Below are 15,111 nucleotides of genomic sequence, written 5' to 3'. Positions count from 1 at the left end.
GATATGTTATGTTGAGCTGTTCTTGCTCTCCCTTTTAAGTGCCTGTTCTGACAGCAGCTGCTGGCAGGCAAATCTCAGGCTTGCTTGAGAAATTCAGTAGTCTCATTCCATGTCTCTTTTGGAAGCAAAATTCATTCATGTCTCTAGCTCTGTAACATGATGTGTAGTGTTGAACAAGGTGCTTCTGATCTATCTGCTTCTTGAAATAGGAACAGCCCACAAGATAGGATTTTTTTTTTTAATCTACTTCAGGTAACTTTAGAAATACTTTTTTTTTTTTTTTTTATTAGTTCTTCTTGAGAAGGCATTTTGAACTAGAGGACCCTTCATCTGATTTATTGCAACTGTTCTTGGTCTGGTCTAACACTCCATTTTAGTACTTCAGTCTTCATTGTGATTTTGTGGAATACAGCAGAATGGTCTAACTGGTGTACTGCTAAACTGTTGCTGCCATTTGAACTTTTGTTTAGTCTCCATGAAGATGCTTTAGTCCAATCCAGATAGTCATTTTAGACAGACTAGTTTAATTTCTTCAATTTTAAGTGTGGATTTTTTTCCTTGTCTTTGTTCTTCCGTCTCTGTCTTCTACAGAGATCATAGATTTGATCCTGAACAGACGTTACAGCTACAGAAGCAACAGCCTGCACCTGAGACACGTATTGTGTGAAGCTGTACCATTTCTGGCATGGACAGCTCAATTCCCTCGTAATGTGTCTTTGGATATTATGATGAAAAGAGCTCCCAAAAGAATTTAAAAAGGGGGGGGGGGAAGGGAGAGAGAGGGGAAAAAAACAGTCATCCTGGCACTTCTCTTGTTGGAAAAAGATTTTCAATTTTCATTTTAAATCTACATCATGTCTTTAAACTATGAGAAGACTTTTCTGTAAATTTTCCTATGCCTTGCTAAATTGTTACTATTATTGTTCTTCTGGACTACTAAACTGATGGTGAAGAACAATGCTACAGATCTAATTTCTATGTAAACAATTCTTTTCCTGATTCATTTTTTATCTTTGAGGGAAATATCAATAAAATTACTTTCAGATAGGATGACCTGTAAGGCTCGCCAAAGGTACAAGGCCTGCTTCTGCATGGAATCTAGGCCTTTCATTCTTTAGTTGAGATTTTCCTGATCTACAAAAACCCATTCTACAGGTCAGCTTGTTTGTAGCACCTCTGCTATGTGGACTCTAAGACATTGCAAGTAAATTTCCATTTAAGGCATGTTCTTTGATTTAGCTTCTGTTCCTGGTTTTCTCATTAAACTGATTAAGGGAACTCTAATGGCTCATGTAATTAGTAGCTTATAGACAGTTTGCTGCTAGCCCGATAAGAGATACTCTGTATACTGCTGAATGCTTCAACTGCTTAAGTTCTTCAGCTTCGTAATCCATTTCTAGAGGAACAGTGGTTCTGGTTTAGTTTGTTGGGGAGCAGCAGGAGGAGGGGGCTGCTTTCTGGGGTAGTGTGAGGGGGGAGCTAAGCATGACAACAGGGCAGGCATGGGCCCAGTATCCTCCCTGACCATGGGCGCGATCCCGCAGTCCCCAAACAAGAAGAGCAGAGCAAGTCCAGTGACAGTAACCATGTTCAGCCAATGGTCCAGTGGTTGCCAGACAAGCTCATAGTGATGAGGGAGGCCAGAGGCCAAGCCAGGACGTGAAGTCGGGGGATAAGGTAAGTGAGATACACAGCCAGGTACAGGTATGCCTGCAGCCCAGCAAGAGCAAGAGAGAGGACCTGAACTTAAACGCAGCTCCCAAATGAAGGTGGGGGAGGCCGCTGGCTAGGTTTCCCACAACTTTTTTCACAGGTTACTGGGCTGCACTGTGTCAGAGCTGGCCTTGAATACAGGCAGCTAGGTTTCCCCTACGAGTGGGGAAAGAGGTAGCAAAGCCTGTTGGAACACTCAGGGCCCTGACACAGTTGTTGTAGGAAAGTTTGTTTCTTCCCCTCAGAATTCCAGTTATATCCACTCACAGTCATACAAAATAGAAATGATAGTGATACTATTCCTTGCATTCTAGAAAGTCTTCCTTTTTTTATTTCTGATTGATACTTGCTGGACTACTGACAGAGCCCAGAGAGGGCTTAGAAGTTCTCATTCTTCCTTTGTTGCCCAAAGAAGTAAGAACACTTGTTTAGAGGCATAAGCAGTTAAATAAGACAGTTTTACTCTTAACAAATTTCCCTAAGTTAGGGTTCTATTCAGATGAAAAGCAACTGTGGGGCTTCTGTAATAGAGCACTAATACTGGCATCTGTTCATACCTGAAAGTTCCCTACCATTTTAGGCATTTCGGGGGATTCTGAGAAATGGATTATATCTTGCTCTTGAAAGGACAAGAACATTATTTCATTAATAACCAGTGAAACTTTCTAGGTGGGTGCTTAATTAAGTCAGTCTCTTACTCCTGAACACAGTAGAATAATATATCTCTTCTAGCCTTTCCTATCTGGATTTGCATGTTTCTCAATTAATTACTGTTGTCTTCCTTCAGAGACCCCATGAAATAATACAATGATTTGATGCTTCTGTCAATTTCCAGATAATCATTTTAATTTATTAAATGCATAGAAGAGATTTTAATGTGGTGTTTAAAGTGTATTGTTAAGAAAGAATTTGGTAAAACCATAAAATGGAGAGAGAGAAAGGCCATTCTATTATGGCTGAAGCTATTCCTCTTACATCGATACTGATAAATACACGCACTACAAGACTGACTGCCTTGTTAGCATGCTGTTTCCAGTACTACTACCACTTGTTGCCATTTCTAGTTCTGAAATGAAGTCTGTTCTGCCTCACCTTCTCGAGTGAGACCTTCTGCGGAAGTGTAACACTGAAGTCTCAGTTGGGATGATTTGTTCATCACTGTGAAGCACTGATCCTATCACAGTTCTAGCCAGGTATCAGTTACAAGTATTTATGTGGAGAGTGTTGGAACTTCCACGGATTTGTTTTGAATTTGTGTCAGAAGCTGTTAAATACTCTTAAATACAAAGTTAAGTACTCTGCACATTTTGGGACAAAGTTGCTCTCCTAAGCAATTTTTTTTACTGAAGTCTTAAATAGAAGCTACTACAGATGTTAGTTGCCAAGACAATCTATTGTGTGTCTATAATCTGTACAATCTATTGTATGTCTTTGGTTGAGCAGATTGTCTTTACTCCTGCTAGATTTTCTTGTAGAAGTTGATGCAAAAGAAACAGCAAACAACACTGCACAAAGTTGGCACCATCCAAAAAGAAGCACTGAGTCATAGAAATTATTCTGTGGGTTTCCTGTTTAGAATTTGTATGAGATACTTCTCAAAAAATAGAATTTTCTTAGGTGCAGTAAGTGTATTGATCATCATACCACAAAAGGAAATAGTGATTTGAAGAACTAGTATTGAGATCTTCTTTACAAGCAGTTCTGGATTTGTTCAATATAACCTTGCAGCCTGTGACATATCTGGCATGATTCACAGCAGTTTTGCTGCAGATATCAGAGATGCACAGAAGGGCCTAATTTGTTGTGCAGAATCTGCTATATTAAGTGCCTTTTTTTTAGTAGTATAGGCATACAAAGCCTTCTGTATACATAAAGCTTTTTGTACTGTCTTGTACATCCGGGAAATATTTCCTGGCACGAAAGATGAAGCACCCTATGGTTCCAGTCTTATCCCACGAGAGAACAACTACCTTTGAGGTAGTTGTATGGATTTACCTAGGAAACATTAATGAGCTCAGAAATGAGGAACTGTTGTGTGTGATCCTCCTCACAAGTTTGTGTTGTCTGACAAACAAACCCCTTTGCTGAACTTGGGAGTCAAAAGCAAAGCATCCATGTAGATCTTGCTCTAAAACATGGTTTAGAAACCGCACTAGCTTGTTTTGGGGTAAGCAAGAGTTACAATACTGTGATGTCAAAGCTATTTTGACACCTCGCATTCAATTCTATTCTATATAATCCCTTCCCCACTTGACTACCTGTGCAGAGACATTTGTTGTTGTTTTATCTCACAAGAAATGACAACATGCTACACTGCTGGTAATAAAAGAAAGGTTATCCTGCATCAGAGAAGAAAACTTGGGTTGTAAATATTTATTCATAACAAAATAGTGATTATAGATCTTCATGTGCTAGAATGCTTAGGATCTTATTTACTAAATAAAATTCAGAGCATTGTCTTTATATTGATCATAACTTCACCATTTCCAGAAGACTGGTTTGAAGTTTTAAATCTTCTGGAGACTGTTTTTTTTTTGTTGTCATATATATTACATGCACAGTGCTTCCAATTTATTGTAGGCAAGAAGTGTTTCCAGGAAACAGTTGTGGAGTTTTACTTATCCACAGCCAGGAGTATTTTGCAGAATTTAGTAGTAGCTCACATGACTTACAAGCTGCATGCATTCATATGGTGTATAACCTGTTACATGATTGCTTAAAGAGAAACCTCAAGATATGCAGAGTTCTAGACAAACCATGATTTTCATCTGTTTGGGTATACCTGATCTAAAAGTTGGTATGGGGAAATTTTACTGCCCATGCAATGTAGAGGAATTGTGTAAGTAGAAAGACCATATCTGAAGCTTGCCATGCAGTTTCAGAGTACCTCAAACAACAATAAGAATTCCTTTTGTCTTGCTGGGTCGTAACGTTTTGAAACCTTCATAATGATGAAGTCCAGATTAAGTGAATGAAGCAATTTCACTTACCAACTAACAAGTTTGGTCAAGCCTAGGAATCTTATAGGAATGTTGCTGAAACCAACCAAAATTTTATATATGTAAAATATATATATATTTATTTATATATATATATATTCTTTCATTCTCTTTAACAAAAAAGTGACAATAACCAGTAAGTAATTCTTGTTTTGATCTGGAGAATTTTTGCAATGGACTCCTGAAGAGTCAGTTCTGAGCGTAGCCTGGAATGCCTTCAGGGAGCTTGTCTGTCTGTCTTGGTTCCATTCCATTCCACCCTCCTGGTCTGTATAACTAGGCATTTCTGAATTACAGAGTTCAGTTACAAGATTGTTACAAAGAACACTTCGTAGCACACAAAATGACTGCTTTTCTCTAAAAACAGATGGCTTATTTGGTGAAATTTCAGTTGTTATGCTTTTTCAATCAGCAGTGGAAATTGACTTTCCCCTTCCCCTTCGTTATTTTTGGTAGAAAGACTTGGGATTTGTTTTCTTTGAGTTCAGTATTTTGGTTATAGGTACATAATAGCCTGGACAATCCACATAAAATTTGTCAAAGATATGGTTTTAAGGTATTATCTAGTATCACCCAAAAGGTAATTTTTTGTGCCAAATTGTAAGAAAATTGGCATAAGATATAACCCAGGTTTCATGCTTTACTCACAAATCTATTGATGAGGGCCAAGTGCACAAAGCCTGATGGCTTAACTAAGACCAATTACTCATTAAAAACAAAACAAACTTATTCAGTGGAGATACAGTCTTAAATTTTATTGTATAACTCTGAAAGGAGTTGTTTGACAGATGAAATATTTGTCATTGTAGGCATCATTGCTACCCCAAAGGTTGTCTCTCTGTTCTTTGGACCAACTATTGCCAGTACTTGATGTTTCAGGGGATTTTTTTTTTTTTAATACAGAATATACTAAAAAAGTAGTTCTTAAGCTATCTAGTTTATGGAATATTTGATAAAAATCCAAAACACAAGGAAATGAAAGTCCAAGACAATTTAATAGCGGAGAAATGCCCTTTGCCTACCATTGTGTGGTTTCCAGTTCTCAAATTCTTACACTGCTAACTATGTACTCTAAGGTTTACCCAAACCTTTACCCAAACCTTCAGTGCACAATTCTCTATGGATTGACTGTATCCTAGCATAGCTTTTATTATCGAGGAGTAGCTATTAGAGAACACCTGCAGTATTCAAGAACAGTTGGAGAAGAGTAACTTTGCTTTAAAAATGTTGTTGCAAAATTCATTTAAGGAGACAAGTTTCAGGGTTCTGATGAATGCGATATATGATATGGTTTCAGAATATGTCAGGTCTGGCGTTCAGTAGTCCTGCTTGGTTAAGAACAAAGTTTTGTGCATTAAATAGTTGGAGAACAGAAGCCATCTGTTCTGTTTCAAGGGTGACCTTTCATTTAGTTGGAGAAGTGGGTCCTAAATTGTGAATGCTTAAAAGAATGGCTTCAGTGAAAACTTGGGAATAATCCTTTGGCTAAAATGTGTTTCCACAAAGACTATTGTGAATACAATAAACCATGGGATTGTACGACCCAGATGCTAGTTGGAGCAGTGACGCATGTCTTTGAACATAATTCATCAAGCTGAAGAAATACTTCAGAGGTGATATATTTAAATGTAACATTTCTCCAGATGATAGAATAACAGTATTAAGCCACTTGAGTGGTTTCCCTATGCATATTTGCACTTTGGAGATAAAAGCACAAGGGCTCAAGCTCAGCTACTTTTTCGGAGCAGTATTTGTATGGCAAATAGATGCTCTCCCTATGCTCAGTGCACACATACAAAACAATGTACTTGATATATTCCTCAGTTCTCTCAGCCAGATACTTTGGATAGAATATCTGGTTATTCTTTGCAGATTGTTAGCTAGTACCGTTAGCAAGCTTTGTTTAGACTTATGCTTTCCAGTATTCACACCTGTTCAGTCATCTTTCAAGGTTTTGTTTGGGTGCTTTGCTTTGTGTTTTTGTGTATTCCCAAGGTCTCTGAAACAAAAATCTTGTGTTCTTAAGGCTTTTGTTTGTTTTTCCTTCTGTTCCCATTTTCATATGGTCAAATAGCATGATCCTATCTGCTCAGTCTGACCCTTGTACAACAGGCCTGTCGTGACAACAGATGGGAGCATTTTGTGCCTAATGTTCATCTAGATTATATGTTTCTCTTGATGTAACTTCTATAAATTGTTCTGGCTGCCTGCAGAAATCCAAGCAGCAATCTTTTTTCTTTAGTACTCAGCACCAACACTGATGTCCCTGTTGTCTTGGAAAAACTCAACACATCAGCCCTTGCCTTCTTGGGCCCAGATCTTTCAGTATGGGCAGTTGTCTTCTGCTCTGAGACTGCTTTGGTGTTCCAAAAGCCATTCTCTGTCCTTTCCTTCAAGCTGCCTTGGATGTGCTGTCTGTCATGCCTACGAGTAAGGATGGTAGTCACAAGATACAATTTCCAGCTCAGTTCCCAAAGCATATGGTTGACTCAGCTTGATTTTTGTTTAGTCCCTGAACTAATGAGGTTCTCTACTCACTCAAGTAGTTATAATGCTGTGTGACAGCATAGCATCCCTTGGGATCTTGTCCTTAGCTCTAAGAAAACTTTCTGTTTACTGTTCTTATTGTTTGGCCCTGTCATTCAGCCAATTGTCTACCTATGCCTTCTCTCTGGAGCTCTCTTCAGCTGAGTATTAAAACACAGATTGTTTCTCAGACATAGATTTTCAGGTGCATGTACTGAAATAATGCAGGTCTTCACCACAAGGTTTTTGGAAATGGCTGTCCTCAATCTGATATTGGTGCCTCTTCTTTGCCTTTTCCCATGCCCTTTTGGATGTTTTTCTGTTCAGCTTAGCTTTGTTACTGTTTGTGACAGGAAGAGATAAAGTATTCGGTTCAACACTCTTCAGCCATTCTGCATGCTTCATCTATTCCTTTTCAGGGATCTCTCTCTCTCTTTTTTTTTTTGTTTGTTTGTTTTTGTTTTGTTAATGTTAGATTTGGAGCCTGCAGAGCTTCATGAAAGTGGTTTTATGGTAGATGTTTTCTTCCACTGAAGGAATTCTGGACTTCAAATAGAATGTTTCCATTCACAAGTGGAAATAAAACTACTGTGATATCAGGGGACTCATTCATTTTCTTAATGCTAATGAGGTAACCAAACTTGTCCCGTGTTTCAGAATACAGATGTGTATTCATTTGTCCCTCAAGGAGAGAGGACTTAAGCCTTCAGGCTGCTTGATTAAACTCCCTGGCTAACTAAAAAGGCAAGCTGGTTGTATTAGGACACTGAATCACAGACATTTCCAGTGCATCTGGGCTGTGTGAGCTTTTTTTTGGCTTTGTCAATTAACACTTCTTTCCAGCACAGTAACTTCTTAAATCGGGCAAAACAGAGTAGCCCTCTATCCAATTTGTTGGCTGCCAGAAGGCACTTTGTCTCAGTAGGGATGAGGTTTTTTTAGGAGCATATTTCCCCATTTGATTCCTTGGCTCTCCTGAAGTCTCATCTAATTCCTGCAGTTAATTTGGAATTACAGTTCTTCTACATATCTGGTTATAACCTGTTGAACAGTTACAGGACTAATAACTGTCAGAGCTATCCTTAAACATGTTGCTAAACTAAATTTGCATTACTGTAGAGTAGGATGTGTACTCACAAGGACACATCCTCTCATTGTACTAGGAACTGTTTGCCTATCAGTCAGGCTCTTCCAGTAGTTGTGGTGAGTTTGCTTAGTCTCTGCAGAGAAATGCTGTTTCTTCTTCTCTTTAGCCAATGCTATCATGTGTGGGGGTTTTTTTTGTTTTTTTTTTTCCTCGCTTCACCAGGGAGCTCATTAGAGAACTCTGAAGGCATAAGTCCTCTCTGAGCAGAAAGGTTTACACATCTGTTTTCTGGAACTTCAGACAGTTTAGAGTGCCTACCTACCTTTCCTTGATCACAGAGTGGGACCACTATATGAAGTGATGATACGCAAGATCAGCAAGGGCATGATGGTGCAAGATCTCCTTTCTTCTTTTAGCACTTGGTTGAAATCTGGAGCCAGTTTTTTGATCTCTGAAACTGGTGTAGTCTGTGGTCTCCCTTCCAAGGTCTGTGAACATACAGCCTTACAAGGAAGACATTGTTCTGCGTTTTTTGTCTTTGGTGAGGGGATTTGTCTTCCAACACAAATCATAATCTGTGTTGCACTTCTGTCTTGGATAGTAACAAAGAGTTCTAATTCTCTGTTTTAAAGCTGCTCAGTGGTTAGCTGCTGTCAATGTTTCCTGGCTGGAAAGACTAATATGCTCCTCCCCCCCCCCGGGGGGGGGGAAGGAAAAGGAGAATGGGATGCTGAAATAGGTATTCTGGAGAAAAGGCTACAGGGATCATATAGACATAATGTTAAAAATGGCCTAGCAAATTAAAGCAGTTACATTTTCACTAGGATGCTCAGATCCGATGGAATGATTGCAAGGAACTTGGAGGACTATGCTCTGCTTTTTATCTTGCCTTATGTGGAGTTGGAAAAGTTTGAGGTCTACCCCATGTGTAGTACTAGAGCATTTAAAGGAAACAGTCTGATAATGCATGTAGGCACATCCACGGTGTCAGTGTACAGCTCATCTCAAAGGGTAAGTGCTAAGATTGTATAATGTCCCTTTTTCAATTTAATAGGGGAATGGTTCAACAAAGTGAACTGTCTGACTGTCCATGTAACCATGAATAGCCGTGTCTGGCTCTTCAGTGATGGGCTACTCAGTGCTCAGGTGCTCTTAATGAAATTCACTTTGTATCAGTGGATTCACTCTTAAGCAGCTAAACTGTTCCAAATAGCCACTTTGTATTCCTCTATTAAATGCTCTAATGTCATTGCATACACATTCAGGAATGATGCTGAGCTTGGTCAAGAAAAAATATCAAAACCAGCTGTTGCTTGCTAGAAGACTAAAGACTGCCTCCAGATTATCTTTAAACATGGAAGCACTGCTGACTGGGAGCAAGCACGACAGGCTTTCAAAGACAAGGCTGCATTGTCATATTCAGAGTTATTAGAGATGGGTTAACCACATTCCTACTTACTTCCTTTAGTGTATAATTGTTTAGGGCTCTGCAACTCAAATGAGGGAATTAGTGTTTAAGGTATGCTTCCTGAGTGAGGAAGAAAATATATATTCTGCCTTCCAGAAAAAGTCCTTAAGCTCAAGAATACTTGCAAAATATGCATGTTCAGTGTGAATTCATAAGGAGATAATCCAACTTCAGTTGTCATTTAGTAACTTCCTTTCTTGTTTTACTTCTCATAACATGAAAGTGTTAATAATGTGGATTCTGGAATTTGGATTCATGTTATAAAGTTGCATAAGTTGTAAATTTGTGGGGCCAAAATCAAGATGATAGCAAATGGGTTTTGGTTGTGCTTGTTTTTCATTGTTTTTGAACTGCATATTTGATCAGTGAGTGGAATGTGTTTTCACACGTGAATGGTGAAGTACAACTTACAATGACTTTTATAAGCTACTGTAAGATATTCCCAATACAAAAAAGGAAACAGTGGTGTTGGAGTAACATTCTTTAAAATAGTTTTAAAACTGCATATAATACATACTGATAGAGACTATTTGTGACTCCCTGAAAAATGCATGTTTGACAGTAAGTTTACCTAGGTGCTCCTAGTGAACTTAATACTATAAAAATCATGTTCTGTAAGTAACAACTGGAAGTAATTGGTATGGTTTGTGATTTAACAAAACAGCATAACTGGAGATGTATCTAATGAGTATCCAGACTCCATGACTCTGGCTGTCCAAAGTCGGTGCTTTCTACACAGCACCTAATGAAAGCAAATCTGTGTCGATTTTTATACGACTCAGAGGGCTTTGCTTTCAGGCAGCTGTCTGTTCTAATGTTCTGGAGAGTGCTGGAGTCTTTTAAGCTGTTTTTCTGTGCTTAAATAAGAAACTTTAAATAGTTGGTATCAACTCCCTGCAGCAGTTCCAAGCTGGCTTCTGGAATATAAAAGCTAGCATATGTAACGGCACATGAGTTGTTAGTTATGAAGAAAATGCTCAGTGGTCCCCCTTTTTTTTTCTTATCTAATGCTGTGTTCCAGTTCACTACTTAATTTCTTGCTTAGAACACTGCTTGTGATAATCATCCGCTTTCCTCTTCTTGGCTCTATTCAGCCTTGAATTTCAGCACTAGACTGCTTTTAAGCAGAAAAAAGGAGCAAGAGCTAAAGGATGCCAAGTACTTATCGTCTCTGGCATAGAAGCTGGAATTTTTATAAACCTTGTTACAAATGTATCCCGAAGTGTTTTCTCTTTATAAATATCTGTTTATGGCTTACAGTAACTTATTAGTTTTTTATATTGGAAATTATAAGAAATGATTTAACACAATATAATTTTTTTACTTCAAAATTGTTGTCAGATTTTTAAACATTGTATTTTGCAAGGGAAGAAAGAATACTTCAGATATTAATTTTAGAAAGAAATAAAGATAATTTCCAAAAGTTGTTTCAGCACTTATATCTTTCATATTAAAAGCTAAATTGTTTGGTAAAAGATGAATTATTAAATTACTACTATTTTTAATCTTCTAGAAATTTTTAAAAAGTTAATATAATTTAAAATGAGAACAACCAGTCTCTAATAGTAAGAATATATAACTTTTAACTGTTTGTCAAACAAACTACTAATAATGTGCTTGCATGTTTTGAAATGTTTTTAGTGGGCCTTGCTTCTCACCAACAAAAGATATTTTCTAATGATAGAGACCTGAGATCATAAGGGTTCTGCTGTACCACTATATATTTTCATATACAACTCCCCAGTCTGTTTCTTGCCACCACAGTATCTTGGAGCCTAATTTTATTACACAGTGTAGAGACAAAAATGCAGAGTTTTGAAGATAATCTAAGAATTTGTAGCTAACTGAATGACAGGTTTCATCCATTTCTGTTAATATATCAACATTACAAGTTGTTTTCATAAATCTCACCTTGGCTGCATTGTCTTTAGTCTCTGGACAGGTAGCAAACGGGAGAGGGAAAGTTTTGTTTTGTATTTTTCACTTCCCTGCCTTTCTCCCCTTCCCCCTGCCCCCAGCTGAAGGAAGGGGAGATGATTACTGTAACTTTAGCTTGGCTGAGGCCAAGATGGAGGGCTAGGTGTTGCTGAAGGGGGGTTTGTTTTGGTTTTGCTTTTTATCTAGGTGACAGGTATTGGAAAAGCTAATGAAGAGGAACAATAGCTGTGTCAAAAGATAGTGGAATCATGAAGAAAAAAGTTTATTATGTTATGTTTTTGTTTCAGAAATTAATATTTCAAGTTAATATTTGAACAAATTAAGGCCTATAACTATTTTAAACTCCATTCTACCAAAAAAGCCCCCACCCAGTCACAGTATATGTATTTTAATAAATATAGTTTAATAATATGCTGGTGGACTGTTTAATTTTTACACCTCAGGGCAGCACTGAGCACTATTTCTAATTTTAGAAGCTTCCTCTCATTAGTGTAGTACTTTCTCTTATATAGCACCTGTTTTAAACTCCAAATCTGAATCTACGAATGTAAAACCTGACTTTTGAAATATTTGCTTTTTTGAACACTCTTCTTTAAAGGACCTATCAGGATCTCTCCCCCAAATGCTAGAAGCTTGAAGGATAAGGGAGGAACAATGTTGCATGGCCCAAACACATGTGCTTTCGTCATTAGCAAGGTACAGCATGACCTCATGTTGACCTCAAAGGTAAATCGCTAACAGGGAACAATTATACATGCCTGTGAAAACAGCTTAGTCTTGAGCGTAATCAAAACAATAACTTCAGTGTGTAGAATAAAATTAAATTTACAACTCTGTCTGTCTGTCTGCATTTCTCTTTCTCTCTCTGTCTCTCTCCAAATCTCCTCTTGAGAGAATGTTGTGTTTTTTATATATATGTGTGTGTTGCGAAAGGAGATTTACTTTTCTAGAGGTCAAAATAAATTCCTAAGTATGGGAACCCAAAGGATCTTGTATCCAATTTAGCCAAATTGTAAAAGCGTATAATTGACCGCTGTTTTTAACTAAAGGTTTCATTTATTGTCTAGAGTATTGATATTGCAGCCTTGAGAATGTGTCTCTTCGTTACCTTGGGGAGTACTGTGTAGTTCTGAAATGGATAGTTCATTTAGACTTATGGGAATGTTTTTTAAATATCAATACATTAACTTTTGTGTGCTTACATTTAGACTGCCACACAAACATATAATATTTTATATTTTGCCTAAAGGATTGTAAATATTCTGTAGCATTTTGTGATACATCTCTACATATGTTGGAATATGATTTAGCTAGCAGTTCTGAGCTATTTGAAGAAGAATTGCTGCCAGCATCTTGGAACTGTTAGCCATATTTATCCCGTATGAGTTGTTTAATATTATTGTTTTGATATAAATTTGTATTTTTTTTAATAGAATGAGAGAGCATATTCCTTCTGTGGAACAATAGAATACATGGCTCCAGATATTGTAAAAGGAGGAGATACAGGACATGATAAGGTACATTCTATCCAGTTTCCTCTATTAATAAAGAATTTAATTCTCCAGGCAGCACTGTTCAGGTGGAGAGGTGTGGAGTGTGGGTTTTTTTTTTTGTAAACTGTGATAGTATCTTATTTAAACATGCTTTATTGCAGGTTGTCATAATGCAGATTATCACCTATATTTAAAATCATGGATATGATGTATTTTTAGTGTAAATCTAATTTTTAGTGTAATCTAAGTAAAGGCATATTTATAAAGCTGTTTAGGTTCATTTATGTTCTATTAAAATCTTTTTCCGAATGTGTTTAGCAGAAGAACAGAAAAAAAATTAGCTGACAAATTCTCTTATTTAAAATCTAATTCAGCAGAGTGGAAAAACAGTTGTTTCATAGATAACTAACATTCTGATACGCTTTAAATTGTACAACAGATTAAGCTACTATCTTTTCTTTCTTGAAGTTTGGAGTGGGTTATTAATGCAGCTCTGTGAAATGTTCTCCACTTGTCAGAAATCAATTTCATTTAGCCTGAGGTTCAAGTTTTATTAGGAAACACATAATAAAACGTGTCAGCAATTGATGGCTGGTCAAACATTTTTTCAGTAAGGCAAAGATCAAGAAGATCATTATTCACAGATAATATTTGAAACAAAAAAAGCCCTCCTTTACTATAGGAATTCTACAACATCCCTAGATAACTTCTTCTGATAGCTTACTACTCTAGGAAGTTTTCCTGAATATTTAATCTTTGGGGGTTTTTTTGATGTAGATTAGGTTGATTTGACTTGGTTTTCTCTTGGTGGTCATAGGCTGTAGTTGATCACAAATTCTCTTGTAACAGCCTTTTTAAATATTAGAAAATGTTATGTCTTCCTCTATCTCCTTTTTTTTCTAGACTAATTGAACTCTCACTTTCCCTTAGGGATGCTTTCTTCTTTCTCTCCATTCATTCTTCCTCTCTTCTGGTCTCTGAGTTTGCCTGTATATTTCTTTAAGTTGCGAGCACTCTAATGGGTACAGTATTTGATCTAGGTGTTGGCAGTCTGAAGTACAGCAGAATGTTTGCATCCGCAATTCTTGTCTTAAATACAAATAGAACATGCTTTGTCTTTCTATTAGTTATTGTCTCACACCTAATTTGTATTCCGCTATATGTTCTGCTTTTTTTCTCCAGTGCTGGTTGTCTAATCGTTATTATAAATGGAATTTTATATTTTTGCATTTGAGCTCTTTCCTGCACTCTGTGTTTCTTGTTACTTTCATCTTGCCAATGTCAGGGCATCTTTCCAGTGTCGGTTGCTTTGAATCCTGATTCCCTCTTCTGAAGAGCTTACAAATTTAGTATTGTTCCTGATTTTAAAGGAAATCTCTATTCTGTTATCTTTCTTCAGTTCTATTAAATTTTTTCATCAAGACAGAGCCCTATGGTATTCTATAAGAAATAGTGTCACAGTTTGAGAGCAGATGATTGACAACTGCTAAATAAGTGTGACTTTTCTGCTACCTGTGTTCCCATGTGATGATGGTTATTTCTACCACTCACTTTCTTGGCTCACTGTTGGTAATGTCATGTGGCACAGTGCTATGAGGTTTTTAGCATATTTCATACTTACTGCATATCCAGCAGCCCCATGATCTTATTTAAAAAAAAAAAAGTTTGCCTTGTTCTGTTTTTGATTACTCAGTGTTTTTGCTTTGTAATCTCTCTTCCAGATAGCTGCAAATTGATAGTCTTAAAAATTTGCTCCAGTATTATATACAATAAAAGGTTTGAATGATATCTGATTGTGCAGATAATTTTCTTTTTAAAAAACAGATACCAAGAAAAAATTCTTCTCCTGGGATCTTCCCTGATCATTACATGTTTGCAAATATAATC

At 37.1% G+C, this 15,111-nt stretch overlaps 1 protein-coding gene across 7 annotated transcripts in view; it reads left to right on the top strand.

The window, feature by feature from the left end:
* The window catches only part of RPS6KA5 (ribosomal protein S6 kinase A5), a 92,245-nt gene that overhangs the window by 34,429 nt on the left and 42,705 nt on the right, over positions 1–15,111 (top strand). For 5 of the 7 annotated variants that reach the window (XM_067296926.1, XM_013940663.2, XM_067296932.1 and 2 more), the window contains one exon: positions 13,165–13,248. The exons of the other annotated variants lie outside the window; for them this stretch is intronic. In XM_067296926.1, the coding sequence (XP_067153027.1) occupies positions 13,165–13,248 (84 nt within the window). The remainder of the gene's footprint in view (positions 1–13,164; positions 13,249–15,111) is intronic. 7 annotated transcript variants of the gene reach the window in all.

The sequence above is a fragment of the Apteryx mantelli genome, chromosome 4 (genome assembly GCF_036417845.1).
Source record: "Apteryx mantelli isolate bAptMan1 chromosome 4, bAptMan1.hap1, whole genome shotgun sequence".
Lineage (NCBI taxonomy): Eukaryota > Metazoa > Chordata > Aves > Apterygiformes > Apterygidae > Apteryx > Apteryx mantelli.
The sequence above is the reverse complement of the archived record's forward strand: the minus strand, read 5'-3'. Positions and strand labels throughout refer to the sequence as shown.